At 30.0% G+C, this 15,959-nt stretch overlaps 1 protein-coding gene across 1 annotated transcript in view; it reads left to right on the forward strand.

Annotated features, from left to right (window-relative positions):
* LOC107449347 (choline/ethanolamine transporter FLVCR2-like) overlaps nucleotides 1-14,389 on the forward strand; it is a 32,554-nt gene extending 18,165 nt beyond the window's left edge. The window contains exons 6-10 of the mRNA XM_087166829.1: nucleotides 492-595; nucleotides 1,390-1,500; nucleotides 2,592-2,697; nucleotides 9,955-10,066; nucleotides 13,273-14,389. Coding sequence (XP_087022955.1) covers nucleotides 492-595; nucleotides 1,390-1,500; nucleotides 2,592-2,697; nucleotides 9,955-10,066; nucleotides 13,273-13,373 — 534 coding nt within the window. The 3' untranslated portion in view covers nucleotides 13,374-14,389. The remainder of the gene's footprint in view (nucleotides 1-491; nucleotides 596-1,389; nucleotides 1,501-2,591; nucleotides 2,698-9,954; nucleotides 10,067-13,272) is intronic.
* Nucleotides 14,390-15,959: the final 1,570 nt, after the last annotated feature.

Here is a 15,959-nt window from a genome sequence, read left to right on the forward strand (position 1 = left end):
ATCTACACTGAGAAGAACTATCCTAGTAAAATTACCGTACTGTATGGTAATTATCTTTCGGATAAAAAAATAATAAATAAAATAAAATTTTTGTTAATAAAACCAGCATTCTAATTTACGATTTAAACTATTCATTTGGTTATTTTTCTTTTCATATAGTAAAGGTTTAGCAGAAATTTTAGTTTTCAAAATTATTAGCTCTTATTACAACACATTTAATAAAAATTGCAAAACTGCAAAGTCACCGATTAATTGGTTTTTATGTCATGCTCTAAGATATCGTGATAAAGTTATAGGATTTAACTACATTCAGTAGATTTTATCGCTAACTATTAAATTATATTTTATCGTTATCTTTACCAAAATCATTATCAAAGTTCTTGTGTGTTCCCATAGAGCCAGAAATGCGGTAAATTTTACCATATTCTGATAGTGTTGACCATATTGTTTTTCTAGGTGTTCAAAAATTAACATTTCTATTTACATTTTAGCATCGAGAACTTCAAATTGGTTGGATGGGTTCACTTTTTATTGTTGCAGGACTCATAGGGTCAATGATTGCCGGAACTATTCTTGATTATACCCATAAATTTAAGTAAGTTAACAGGTTATGAATTCAAATAAATTATTTACATAGATGCAAAAATGTATTTAGCATAAAAGTAAATTGAAATTATCTTTTGCTAAAATAGTTGTGTAATTTAATGCAAAAAAAATGACCAATGTCTCTGCTGCTGATGTAATTTAATCTTCTGTTTTATTCAGTTAGGAAAATACAAGTAGCTGCATTTCTGTAAGCATTCTTAGGCAAAAGCATTCTTAGGCAAATTGTTGAACCAAGATGTCCACCAAAATTACTATCTCCTGAATAAGGCAATCTAATGTTGAACAATGCTTCGATTTGAGAGACCGTAATATCGAGCCATCAAGGCCGTAGTAGCCTAATGGTTCCGGACTCCGGCTTGGAGTGCCTGAGGTTCGATTCCCGACTCCTCTAAGACCCACCAAGTACATGCTGAAATGTGGAGGGCTCCAAACGATCGATAGGTACTTATACCCATCCAGTTGACGTTTTGAGGGCTCCAAACGGTCGCCAAGGACAGAACTCTAGCTCTTCACAAAAATAGTTCAGCATCTTAACCTTTGAGCCATCGAAGATCCTAGTTTTTAGTTTAAAAACTTTTCTTTAAAAATTCTTCATCTGAATGATCTGATATAAAACTGACTACAAATTATGACTTTTGCAGAGAATGTAGATTTAAAAATGAGGGAAACAATGATCACATAAACGCTACTATTTGTAGAAATTTTTTTCGATAATTAAAATGTGTGTGTTTGTCTATCTGTATTTATTTAAATACTGTATCTGCTTTTCTACTTGTATTTTAGAGAAACAGCTTTATGCATTTGCGTCGCTAGCTTGATTACGCTGATTATTTTTTGTTCTCTACTAGCCATCAAACAACTCTGGGTGACGTTTCTTACTATCATAATATGTGGGTAAGAATTAACTTTTCAACTTCTTTTCTTGTTTGAAAATTTTGATAAATGCAATAAATTTAGTGCAAAATATTTGAAAATCTATAAGGCCATATTTATTTTCCACGAAAGCTTACATTATCATAATGCCAATAACTGCAATAGTTTTTCATAAGTAATAAAAATTGTAAAAAAAATTTCAGGAAAAGCTACAACAAAAGTTATTTTGATTTCTTTTACAAAAAATATTATATGATATGATTCAATACAATACGATACAATATGACACAATACGATACAATACAGCATAATGCAATACAGTATAATATAATACGATACATGGTAAGGTGATGTAATATGATATGATATGATATGAAAACAAATAATTCACTTATGATATGGTATGAAAATAAAACAAATTTACAACATTCTCTAGATCTACTGTTTAAACTGATAAATAATAATTAAAAAAATTTAGGGATGCTTGATAATAAAACAAGCTAAAATCTTAAAAAAGCATGTTTTATTGAAATCTAAACAATTTAAACATTTGAAACATTGACCAGTATAGGTAGGAGAAAAGCCTATTTTTCTACTTTTGAACCTATTTTTATTCATAAAAAAAGCCTTTTTTTATTCGAAAAGAGTTTTGATAGTATAAATAGATTTTAAAGACACATTTCGCAAAGTATTATTAATAATTTAAAAATTAGGAATTAAGCTGATAAGACTAATGAAAATTAAATAACAAAGGTTTTAATAGAATTTAAGTAATTTCAATCAATAACGGTAGCTAACGGTTTAGATAGATGAAATTCGTGAAAAAGCCTTCCTTTAAGGCATCAATATGAAAATCCTTTTTACCCAATGTAAAAAATATTTTAGTAATAACGTCATTTACTCTTTATATCTTTTCATTATTATTCTTTACATGCACTTTTATTAAAATTTGAATGTTTTTCACATACACATTTTGAATGTTGTCACAAAAATAGTTATTTTTTTTATTATTCCTGTAATTAATTTATTTTATAAATAGATGTATAATATAATAATTAAAGAATGTGTACTAAAAACTAAATGTATAAAATATTATTTACGATTTGCTTTAGATTTTTCCTGACCAGTTTTCTACCAGTTGGTTTAGAATATGGAATTGAATTAACATTTCCAGAACCCGAAGTAATCAGTGCATCATTGCTTAACTCAGCTACAATGGTGAGTGTCTTAACAAATTAGCAAAGGATTAGATTATTAATAAATAAGACTAACAAGAAAGAAGATTTAAGGATGATTGAGAATGAAAGGTTTTACCTTTTTTTCAAATGTAAACCAAATCAAATCAACCAATGAAAACCAAATCAATCAATCAAATCATGACAACCAATTGCCAACACCACCTGTTGCTTTCAGAATTAAGTGATTACAGCTTGACTAATTTTTTTTTCTTCAAATTTTTGTCGAAATTGAAGTTGAAAAATTGTGCACTATGTGAGTTGTAGGTTATCTAACGAAACTTATCGAAATCTAACAAACCACTATTGAAGAAAATCTGATTGAAAGCATCAAAATCTGTTTAAATGTCAGAAGAAACGTAGCAAAGATGAAAGCTGATCTTAAGAGACATTTTTCATTAGGCCAATCAAACTGGTTTTAATTTTGCCATAGTTTCCCTTAGGAAAATTTGCCATAGGTTTGCCATAAAAAATGCCATAGGATATTCCTATGGGGTTTTGCCTATGACAAAAGTTTTGCCATACACTTTTGCCATATACGTATGGCAAAATTTTGCCATACATGTATGGCAAAAGTGTATGGCAAATTTTTGCCATAGGCAAAACCCCATAGGAATATCCTATGGCATTTTTTGTATGACAAAATTTTGCCATAGGCAAAACCCCATAAGAATATTCTATGGCATTTATTTGTATGGCAAAATTTTGCCATACACGTATGGAAAAACTTTGCCATAGGCAAAACCCCATAGGAATATCCTATGGCATATTTTTGTATGGCAAAATTTTGCCATAGGCAAAACCCCATAGGGATATCCTATGGCATTTTCTTATATGGCAAATTTTTGCCATAAACTAAGATGTGCTACAGTTTATGAAGAAATATTTTTCCATAGGTTAAGGTACACCTTTGCCATACAGCTATGGCAACATTTCTCGTTGATATTTTACCATACGTCAAAAAATAATTACTTACAAGAATCTTTCGCAACCCTTAGGAAAATTTGCCATAGAGAAGACTATGGTAATCTATGGCAACCTATGGCTACCATAGAAATTTGTATGGCAAGATACCATACGCCTATGGTTACCATAGAGATTTGTATGGCACAACACCATAAGCCTATGCCTACCATAGAGATTTGTATGGCACAACCCCATAAGCCTATGGCTACCATAGAAATTTATATGGCAAGATACCATACGCCTATGGTTACCATAGAGATTTGTATGGCAAAACCCTAAAAGCCTATGGCTACCATAAAGATTTGTATGGCAGTATACCATAGACTAATGGTAACCATAAGGATTTGTATGGCACGTCACCATTGGCCTATGGTAACCTTAAAGATTTGTATGGCAGTATACCATAGAGAAAAGCTGATCTAGATCTCCACCAACGAAACAACAACTTCTATGGAGTCCTCAAAAACATCTTCTAAAAGAGATAAATATCCATTATTTCACCCCGAAGTTAATTAAATTCAACATGTAAACCCACAAGGCATTCCTGGTGAGTCTTTTCCGGCCTCCGGGTGGCCAATTTTTCCAATTTTGAGTGTTTAAAATCCGATGTTCCATTGATTTAGGCTTAGAGTATCAGACCGCCATATTAACGTGTCATCCACTACAAGTGGAATCTTTCGCTAACTTTGGCTACTTATTTTTATATTTTTTCGATCTCATTCTTGGTCAAAAACATTTTATTGCAAACGCCTATGCAATTATCTATCTGAATTTATTAAGTTTTTTAATTTCCGGCTGTCTGGTACTTTTATCAGTGTTTACATTCTCATTAGTTTTTTTATTTTAATTCCACTTAGGTTCTGGCAATGCTTTTTTACATTATCTTACATATGTTAGGGCTTTATATTTATATTTTGTGTTTAATTTTTGCTTACCATTAAATTGATTTTTATCATGTCTCTGTGTTTTACTATTTTACAACTAATATTTCTTAAGTATCCACATATATTTGTACAATGTTCTGTTACATGTTTATACATAGCTTAGGGTCATCACTCAACTAGATTTGCTGAATTACTGGTTGACAATTGTTTTGCTTCAATATCATCAACTGGACAGTCCCTGGCCATATCATCTGCTGCTGTAACCAAAAATGCTTTTAACAATTTAATCTTTCCTTAAGTTTACAACTTTTTCGTCATAGTGATTCCCTATACCCAATTAACTTTTATTTACTATCCCTGACCAAGTGTAAATTTGTCAATAACAATTATTAATTTCACCAATTTTAATCATGTCTTAAACATGTTTTGTATTTACCAATGTTTCTATATTGCGTTCTCATTTCTAACTGTGCTAAACACAACTCAACATAAATTTTCTGAGTTTTATATCTCTCACTATTAGGGGATCAACTAATTTAGCCTGTTTTCTATTCTTAGCTTTTCATAGTCTAATACCATCTTTTTTATAGATAAAATTTTGTTCACATGCCACCACTGGTTGCACCGTTACATATTCAGCTTTTGTCCCGTTTGATCTATTTTAAACTAATTTCGCTTCGACCACCGGCTCCACTTTTTATCTTTTGAGTTTTAATAGTATTTTATTGTTTTAGTAGTCTGTTTAATTTTTAGTTTAGTATCACATATCAAAATTTAAAGAATTTTCATACTCGCTCCGACCATCGGACCGTTATTTTGCTTCGCGTTCTTTTAGGTTCCTCTAATATCTGACGCTTATCTAACTAATTATGATACCAATCAATCAAATTAACACTTTTTATAACTCGCTCCGACCTCCGGACCCACTTTCTATTTTCTTCTTTTTACAGCTTTAACAAATATTAGTTGCCTGTACTCAATATATTTTGTTCTTAATCAACATAACCAATATTTTCCCCACTCGCTCCGACCACCGGACCCATTTTCTAACGGTTAGTACTAACTGTTTGAAATTTATTTGAATAAGAACCGCATACAAAAAAGGATTCTGCAAGTAAAACAAGAGAAGTTTATCAAAGAAATTTTAAAAAAAAAAGCTTTCTGGATATATATTTATTCTACAATTATTAAGTTTTGCATTTTTAATATCCATTGCGAAAGATTCTTGTAAGTAATTATTTTTTGACGTATGGTAAAATATCAACGATAAATGTTGCCATAGCTGTAGGGCAAAGGTGTACCATAACCTATGGAAAAATATTTCTTCATAAACTGTAGCACATCTTAGCTTTATGGCAAAAATTTGCCATGTAAAAAAATGCCATAGGGTATTCCTATGGGGTTTTGCCTATGGCAAAATTTTGCCATTCAAAAAAATGCCATAGAATATTTCTATGGGGTTTTGCCTATGGCAAAAATTTGCCATACATGTATGGCAAAATTCTGCCATACGTATATGGCAAAAGTGTATGGCAAAATGTTTGCCATAGGCAAAACCCCATAGGAGTATCCTATGGCATTTTTTTATGTCAAACCTATGGCAAATTTTCCTAAGGGAATGGATATTCAAAATGCAAAACTTAATAATTGTAGTATAAATATATATCCAGAAAGCTGTTTTTAAAATTTATTTGATAACCTTCTCCTGTTTTACTTGCAGAATCATTTTTGTTATGCTGTTCTTATTCAAATAAATTTCAAACAGTTAGTACTAACCGTTAGAAAATGGGTCCGGTGGTCCGAGCGAGTGGGGAAAATATTGGTTATGTTGATTAGGAACAAAATATATTGAGTACAGGCAACCAATATTTGTTGAAGCTGTAAAAAACAAGAAAATAGAACGTGGGTCCGGAGGTCGGAGCGAATATAAAAAGCGCTAATTTGATTGATTGGTATCATAATTAGTTAGATAAGCGTCAGATATTAGAGGAACCTAAGAGAAAGCGAAGTAAAATAATGGTCCGATGGTCGGAGCGAGTATGAAAATTTTTTAAATTTTGATATGTGATACTAAGCTAAAAATTAAACAGACTACTAAAACAATAAAATACTATGAAAACTCAAAAGATAAAGAGTGGGGCCGGTAGTCGAAGCGAAATTAGTTTAAAATAGATCAAACGGGACAAAAGCCGAATATGTAACTGTGCAACCAGTGGTGGCAAGTGAACAAAATTTTATCTATAAAAAAGATGGTATTAGGCTATGAAAAGCTAAGAATAAAAAACAGGTTAAATTAGTTTATCCCCTATTAGAGAGGGACATAAAACTCAAAAAATTTATGTTGAGTTGCGTTAAGCACAGTTAGAAAAGAGAACGCAGTATAGAAACATTGGTAAATACAAAACTTGTTTAAGACAGGATTAAAATAGGTAAAATTAGTAATTGCTATTGACAAGTTGACACTTGGTCGGGATAGTAAATAAAAATTAATTAGGTATAGGGAATCGCTATGACGAAAAAGTTGTAAGCTTAAGGAAAGATTAAATTGTTAAAAAGCATTTTTAGTAACAGCAACAAATGATTTGGCCAGGGACTGTCCCGTTGATGATATTGAAGCAAAAAAATTGTCAAACAGTAATCCAGCAAATCTAGTTAAGTGATGACCCCAAGTTAAGTATAAATATGCAACAGAACATTGTACAAATTTATGTGGATACTTAAGAAATATTAGTTGTAAGATAGTAAAACACAGAGACATGATAAATAAACAATTTAATGGCAAGCAAAAATTAAACACCAAATAGAAATATAAAGCCCTAACATATGTAAGATAATGTAAAAAAGCATTGCAAGAACCCAAGTGGAATTAAAATCAAAAACTAATGAGAATGTAAACACTGACTTTGATATTGATATATGACAGCAATAAAATGAAATTGTCACCGAAGAAGTTAAAAGAATTAAAAAATTTTAATTATTAAAGAAATGATGGATCTGGCTTAATGATAAGCACTTAACTGCGTTTTTCATCATGAGATTGTTTACAAATTGCTATGGGGAATAGAACACCATTAATAATGGAAAAGTGATGTGACTTTAAAAATTTATATAAAATCAGAGGGAGGGGATAAAATAAAAAGCAAGATGTCGTTTAATCAGAAACAGTTGGGAAAAAGAAATATAAAAATTTTAGATAAAAATATAAACTGCAAGATATTAATTAAAGTTGTAACGTATCAAGCTATATTAGGAAACAGTTCTATGTTTTATTAAAAAAACGTTTATTTCACACAACAACACATACAGTAACAAATATAAAGTACCCGTTACGGGATAGGGAAAAGATCATAAAACAACAAGAAAAACCCGTAACGGGATATAAGGAAACTCACCCGTACCGGGATAGATGAAATATTATAAAACAAACTAGATAAAGTGCCCGTAACGGGATATATGAGAACCTAAATTCCACACAAAACTAATTCTAAAAAATCAACTGGTGTTCTAATTTTATCGTCTGCTTTTATTTTTTTAAATTTATCTCTTTATATGCTTATTTTATTTTATTTATGCTTTTGCCAGCCCGTTATTTTTTCAATATTTTTACTTTTATTCATGCTTTTGCAAACCAATTATCTTTCTTATATTTTCATCCCTTTATAAAGTGTACAAAGTCAGCGTTAACAAACGGCAAAATTTAACATAGCGAAAACTTATACCCAATCGCGACATATTTTGAAAAGATACAAATAATAAAAGTACCAGACCACCGGAAATTAGAAACTTAATAAATTCAGATAGATAATCACATAGACGTTTGCAACAAAATGTTTTTGACCGAGAATGAGATCGAAAAAATTTTAAAGTAGCCAAAGTTAGCGAAAGATTCCACTTGTAGTGGATGACACGTTAATATGGCGGTCTGATACTCTAAGCCTAAATCAATGGAACATCGAACTTTAAACACTCAAAAATGAGAAAATTAGCCACCTGGAGGCAGGAAAAGACTCACCTGGAATGCCTTGTGGGATTACAAGTTGAATTTATTTCGGGGTGAAAAAAATGGATATTTATTTCTTTTAGAAGATGTTTTCGAGGACTCCATAGGAGTTGTTGTTTCGTTGGTGGGGATCTAGATCAGCTTTTCCCTATGGTATACTGCCATACAGATCTTGATGGCTACCATTGGCCTATGGTATACTGCCATACAAATTTCTATGGTTGCCATAGGCCAATGGTGATGTGCCATACTAATCCTTATAGTTTCCATTGCCGTATGGTATACTGCCATAGAAATGTTTATGGTTACCATTGCCCTATGGTATACTGCCATACAAATTTCTATGGTTGCCATAGGAGAATGGTGACGTGCCATATAAATGCCATACAGGTCTCTATGGTTACCATTGGGCTATGGTATCTTGCCATACAAATTTCTATGGTAGCCATAGGCTTATGGGGTTTTGCCATACAAATCTCTATGGTAACCATAGGCGTATGGTATCTTGCCATACAAATTTCTATGGTAGCCATAGGTTGCCATAGATTACCATAGGCTCCTCTATGGCAAATTTTCCTAAGGGTTGGTGCCGACCATCGTACTCTCCGGCTAAGACTGGAGTCAGACTCAGCATCTGAAGGTGTATATTAGTTTAATACTGAGAAGAAGTTTGTTGACGACGTAATAGGACCTCATTTCTTAATCCCATACCTATTATATATTATCGTTGTAAATATCAATTGTTGGTTATGATTGTTTAAATTTATTAATAAATAATTTTTTAGTTAAATTTTTTAATTGATAATTTTATGCAATCACCTCACTCCAAAATTCTGTGTTCATAACTGGCATACATATTCCTTTTTATCTTTAACTCTTTTTATGAAACAAAAATTCGAGCTTCGTACGAACTTTCGCAAGAAAATTCGAATATTCTTTTGAAAATTTAAATCTTGGCTAAATTATGTCTTTGTAGATTATTAAACTTATTTATAAAAATCTAATAATTTAAACAATACAAAGCTTTACACGTAACGCAAATCTTGATAACGGATCATGATTTCAGTTCGGATAGTTTCTAAAATTAATTTTGGAAAAATCTGCGAATTTCATGGTGCAATAAAGTAATGAGCCCTTTAAATAAAATCCTTATTTTCTCACTAAGCTATGCTAGTCTAAAATGAACTTCAACTTAATGCTGTACAATAAAAATGGTAAGATTAAAACCAAAAGATAACTTGTTAACTGAACTTTTTTTCTCAATTAAAAAATATTCTCTAGACGAAATTGTATTAATTAATTTACTCTCTTGTTAAGAACTCTTATTCTTTTTATTCATATTTTCTTTTCAAACGCATTAACCTGAAGTGCATTTTTAAATTATTTTTAGATATTTGGATTTATATTGACCACAATTACATCAAGTCTACTGGAAAACTTTGGCCAAGTGTATTCAAATATTGCTTTGGCTATTTATTTGCTTATCAGCCTCATAATTACCGGTAAGAAAACACGGCAAATAAAGATTTAATAAAAAAAATCCAAATAAAGAGCTTATTGATTAGCAAATATGCAGCTTATGCAACAGAATATGATTATGATTGCAACATGATATTAAGATTATTTATTATTAGGATTATATATATAACTGCATCATAATTGCAACAAAAACTTGCATTAAAAGAAATCATAAATTATTTAATATTAAAGTTTTCATGATGTATTTTACATTATCTTTTGTCTCATCTCAAAAGTTATGTACAGTGCACAGAGAAAAAGGGGCCACTCTGAATAACTTTTTGTCTAATGATCAAATCCTCACGTTCTAGAACTCAATCCTAATGACCTCAAATATGATAATAATTTAGCGAAGACGATATTTTTTAAAAAAAATCAGACACATAAATGTATTTCCTCGGAATAAATATGCCTTTTTTTCAACGGATTTGGATTTCTGAGCCCCAAAATAAAGGCTTCTCCGCAATCTGGGAAAAAGCCCATAATTTGGACCTTAGAGAGATTTAAAGTTTAGACCTCTTAATTGTTAATTTTATTTTTTGTGTATTTCACCTTATCTCGGGAATTTCTTTCGCGAAATGAAAATTTTTTTCACACAATTTTAAAATTCGTTTATCCTGAGATAGTTCTATCCAAAAAAAAAATTATGAATAATTTATTATTTTTTGTTATTTTATTTCATAATATTCGAAAAAAAATTTGAATTGCAAGATATACAACTTTTTAGATCATTATAAAAAATGTAATTATACATGGAAAAATACGAGTTCTAAGCAAAATAGGTCGAATTTAAAAAATTAGAAATCGAGAAGAAATCGAATTTAAAAAATACAACTTCTGAGGAGCTAATTGACTGATATTTGATATATCTTGTTTTTTATGTAAAATTACATTTTTTGAAATGCTATAAGAAATTGCATACCCTACAATTCAAACTTTATTTAGACTATTATTAAATAAAATAATAAAAAATAATATATATTTATTAGAACTTACTTTAACTAAAACCTACATTTTGTTGATCAGAAATCTGAATCCATTGAAACACAAGTATGTTTATTCATAGAAAGTCCGTTTTTGTGTCTGATTTCATAACTAAAATATCGTCTGCACTTATTTATATTTATATTTTTAAGCGCACTGTAAGCACATTTCCTAAAGTTCTAGTAAAGAAATAAAAAATCTTAGAACAGGTAGAGAATAATTTTAAAAAGTCTATAAATAATGTTGTTAAATATTAATGAATTTTAAGAAATGTCTTTTCAAACTTTGATACATAAGAAATAAACTTTTCTCGGTTTCTTATGAACAAATCCAACCGGCCATAAATTGGCTGGCTGGTATGAAAGATATATATATATATATAACCGGTATATAAATAGTCGGTTGGTAAAAAACATATATATTTTTTAAAAAAAAATTTAAATTTAAAAGTCGAAAATTTTTTAATTAAAATCCGTACTAATCAACGTTTTTGCTCACACCAGTAAAACATTTTTTATCGAAAGTTAATTATATGCAAAAATAATTTTACGTAACTATATATTATTCTTCATTAATGATAGATAAACGTTTTAACAGCAAAGTAAACAAATATGCGCTGTACAAAAAGTATTACTGGAAATTGTTGACTTTTACTAACGAGGGTTTTCAAAAAGTAAAAATAAATATATTGCTTGGTTTTTTGAGACAAAAGTAATTGAAACGCCACTTTTCACCATAACCACCACTTTTTTAAAAAGTTTCAAGTTATTACGTCTCGAGAACTATTTGAATAACTTTTTAATTAACTCAAAATTAGATTAACTCAAAAAGTCACGAATGTGTTTTTAAACAATTTCATTAGTTCTTTTTTGTTACACTCTGCTATATAAAAATTTTTTTAATTTAATTTATTGGTTTAAAATTCATTTTAGTGGTCACAACCTGCATTCCTGATTCAATATTCCAGCGAAAAATATTTCTTTCATACTATACCATTTTTTAAAATGTATACCAAAATTTATCAAGCACTTTATATAAGCTTTATGCAAACATAAATCTTTTTTTTTCAAAATCTATCAAGAACTATACCTTGGCAAACAAAGATTCATACCTGCTTATCCTGGTGGCCAAAAACTATACTATTGATCAAGAAAAACATATTTATACCTTATTTGCATAAATATGTTTGGGCACCGCAGGTGGCGAGCCGAATTTTGAAGCGGATTTGCTACTTTTTCTGGCCACTGCATAAAACAACATCCCCATCACTTCTGGAGGTCCGAGCGACCTAGGCTTCTCGGACACGGAAACCACACAGCCGTCACCCCGAAGACGCGTGTGCGGTTCCGAGCACCTAGAGCCCAATCCTACAGCCCTTCAGACCCACTAAAACTCGTCTGTCTGATGTCGCTGAATGGGAAATTGATTAAAACATAGAAAATAAATTAAAATTAAGTGAAACAGATACACTTAAGAACGCTTTAATCTGTTAAAAACAATAGTTGGGCAGCGCTTCCTAACCCAAGAGTTGCCCTTCCCATTTAACCCAAGTGATGCGCATCACTTGGGTTAAATGGGAAAGCTAGAGGTTACAGAGCTATGGATTGGACTTAGAAGCTGATTTAAGTTAAATTGCTGGTTCAGATTGATGACTGTGGCCAATGGTCGGACGTTATTTGAAAGATAAGAAGGACTGGCCTGGTAACCATCCTTTGGATTTAGTTTAATGCAGTTCTTACATATTTATTAAGTTGAAATTATTGAATACACTCTTGTTGAGCTAGGTCAGCAAAGTACATAGATAAAAATAATATATAAGTGTATATTGCATAAAATTAATGGCGAATGAGAATAGTTACTTATAAGAGTTATAAAAAATTATTTATTACAATCATAAATATGTTTATTAGGATTTGGGAGAAGATGTGTTTAAAAGTCGAAAAATAAAACACAAAAAATCTATTTTTATTCCACAAAAATTTTAAAGCCTGCTTTGGGAACACTTCCTCTTATTCTAAGAGCCCCCAAATAACTAGTTAGTAAATAGTGTAAAACAAAAAGAATTTAAATAATAGTATTACATTATGTCTATGAAAAATTAGTAATAATAATAATATCAAATTTCTAAGAGGTAAAAATATACATTTAAATTTTTTTTCAAACAACAATTTCGAAATAATATAGCTATCATTTTTTTTTATTTCAGCGTTCCTCACATCAGAATATAAAAGGAGTAAAAACCATACAAAAGAGGAGACTCATCAACCTCATATTTCAGAAGAAAATGTTGAAAGAACAGTTTTCTGAATTTTAACCCACTGGCGGTTAAGGAAATGGGCAAAATTGGGAGAATGTTTCTCCCCTACACACTGTTCCCCTATCAGTTAACATGGGAAAACCGGTTTTGCTATGCAGAGAAGACTGCAGGTTAAAATGCGACTTTTTACGTGCAGAACCGTCAGTGGGTTTTAAAAGCCTTAATTGTTTAATTTTGCTAACTCCACATTCGACTCCAAGAATTAAATAGCTTGTAACTCAACAAGTGATTGATTCGGTTACTTTTCATGTTCGATGTCTGATTGACTCGGCATTTTACCATAAGTATCAAGTTACTTGAAACTCATCAAGTGTTTAAATCGGTTATTTTCATGTTCGAGGGCTGAGTGAAGATCAGTTTATACGATCAAAGTTCTTGGACGAAATTGATTGAAATTGTTGGAAACTTGTTTTGTTTGTAGCTTGAATCGTGTAAACCATTGTCCAAGTTCTTAGCTCAAGCCCTTGGATGATAATAGAGCATGTTCTACTTTCCATCCAAGTTATTCCTACCATAACCAATCAAGTATTGTGGAGTCAACAAGCAGACATCATATTATACCATTTTGTGGTCCGTTTTCATATATTTTAATCCAAATTAATCTGTTTGGGTATATTTGAATTATTATAATTTTATTTGAATTTATTTAGTAACTTCGAATTTTCGTAAGCACGATTTTATAATGCTTAGTATAAACAATACGCATGCGCAAGTTTTTCATCCGACCAATGAATGACATTCAAGAACTTGGATAGTGACGACGATTCATCCGATTTCTTGGAGAGAGAAATTCCTCCAAGAACTTAGACAGTGTAAACAGGCCTTAAGGGGAGTCAGTACCCACCCAACCTTCAAAAAATCGATTCTGAGATTTTTACATTTTTGAAATCTCCTATTCAAGAGCTTTCCAATGATGTATAGTTTTATGTATTTACTTAAATTTAAAGTTGTTAAATTTCAATTTCAAAATGTAAACAAACGCTCCTCTAGCTGTGCCACGCCCACATTTGACAAATGAAAACGTAAACACAAGATTCAAAGCTTTGACGTTTACGAGAATCTTTTTATTATTTTATAATCTAAGCAAGCTAAAAGTTCAAATTCTTATTTTTACTGTAAAAGCTATAAGCTAAATATTCATGCAACTGCTGTTACAATTAATATAGGCAATACTCAATACTTATTTATATATTTCATTTGATTTTCACGTGCGAAATGTAGTAACTTATCTTGTTCTTTACAGGCAATTTCATAGTTTTTAAATAGATTTATTTTGTTTTTTTGTTAGATTAAGTTTGTTTTTTTATTAGATTTGTTTTGTTTTTTGTCAGATTTGTTTTGTTTTTTGTCAGATTTGCTTGGGTTTTTGTTAAATTCGTTTCGCTATTGGAGTGAATTTTTTCAAGCTTTTTTGGTGAGGTGTTACGGTTTAGTTTTTTTTTAAATATTTTATAATTTTCTGTCAGTAGAAGTAGTTATTTTCTTAAACTTTAATAATTAAAGTTTCGTTTCTTTTGGTATTAAAATTTCAATACATTGAAAACAAAAGAATATCATAGAAGCATGTACTCGCGTGTAAGTAGTGACAGTTCTAATTTTTTATAGTAAAATATTTTTATTGCTTGTAATTTTTTGGTACTGCTTTTTTAAAGTAATATAAAAAATTATTTTACAAGAATTTATATAACATAAAAATGTATTTATTTATACCTGAGCATATTTACTTGTGTTTTTTTTGTTTTCAAATGTTTTACAAAATACGAATCATAAAATTGATGTTTATCTTACTCCGCAGTTAATAATTAAAAGATATATAATAATAATTGTAGGAATAATTTAGTACTAGAACTTATATTAAACATATTCATAACCATGCTATAATAGATTATATCTGTTAATGAATTATTTATGACACCTAGTGTGAAACTTGAAATTTTAACATTGTCAACGTAACGTTAAGCATACTTGATATAATGCAAATGAAGCTTTTTTGGATAAAATTAAGGAAGAAAATAAAATTAAGTGTACTAAAAATAAATAAATAAATTGTATAAATGAAAAAAATGTATTAGTTTTGTACTTAGTACCAGAATATTTTAGTAATAAATTATTTTCACTTTAAATTGGCTTTTTCTCAAAATGTGTTTTCTTCTCTGCGTGTACCTTTTTCTCAAAAACTACTGAAGATAAATTCCTAAAATTTTTACAGCTTATTATTTAGGACTTAATACATATACAGAGGTCAACTTTTTGTGATAACTCTTGAGAAATATTGTGTAGCTGTTGAAAACGTACTGCAAAATGACATTTTTATAGTAGTGCTCAGCTTTTATTTTTTAAAAAAATTTTTTAATGTGTATTGATAAACTTTTCACCTCAGTATATGTATAAGTGTTCATATAATCACCATAAAAAATTTCAAAGCTCTATGTTTAATAGTTTCTCAGACAAAGGTACACGAAGTTTGGCATTTTAACATTATCGGATGTAGGTAGAAGCATTTCAAATTTTTTTATAGTAAAATATTTTTATTATTTGTAATTTTTTGATACAGCATTTTTAAAGTAATATATACA

The sequence above is a fragment of the Parasteatoda tepidariorum genome, chromosome 6 (assembly GCF_982258835.1).
Source record: "Parasteatoda tepidariorum strain Cologne lab strain chromosome 6, Ptep-v5.0, whole genome shotgun sequence".
Lineage (NCBI taxonomy): Eukaryota > Metazoa > Arthropoda > Arachnida > Araneae > Theridiidae > Parasteatoda > Parasteatoda tepidariorum.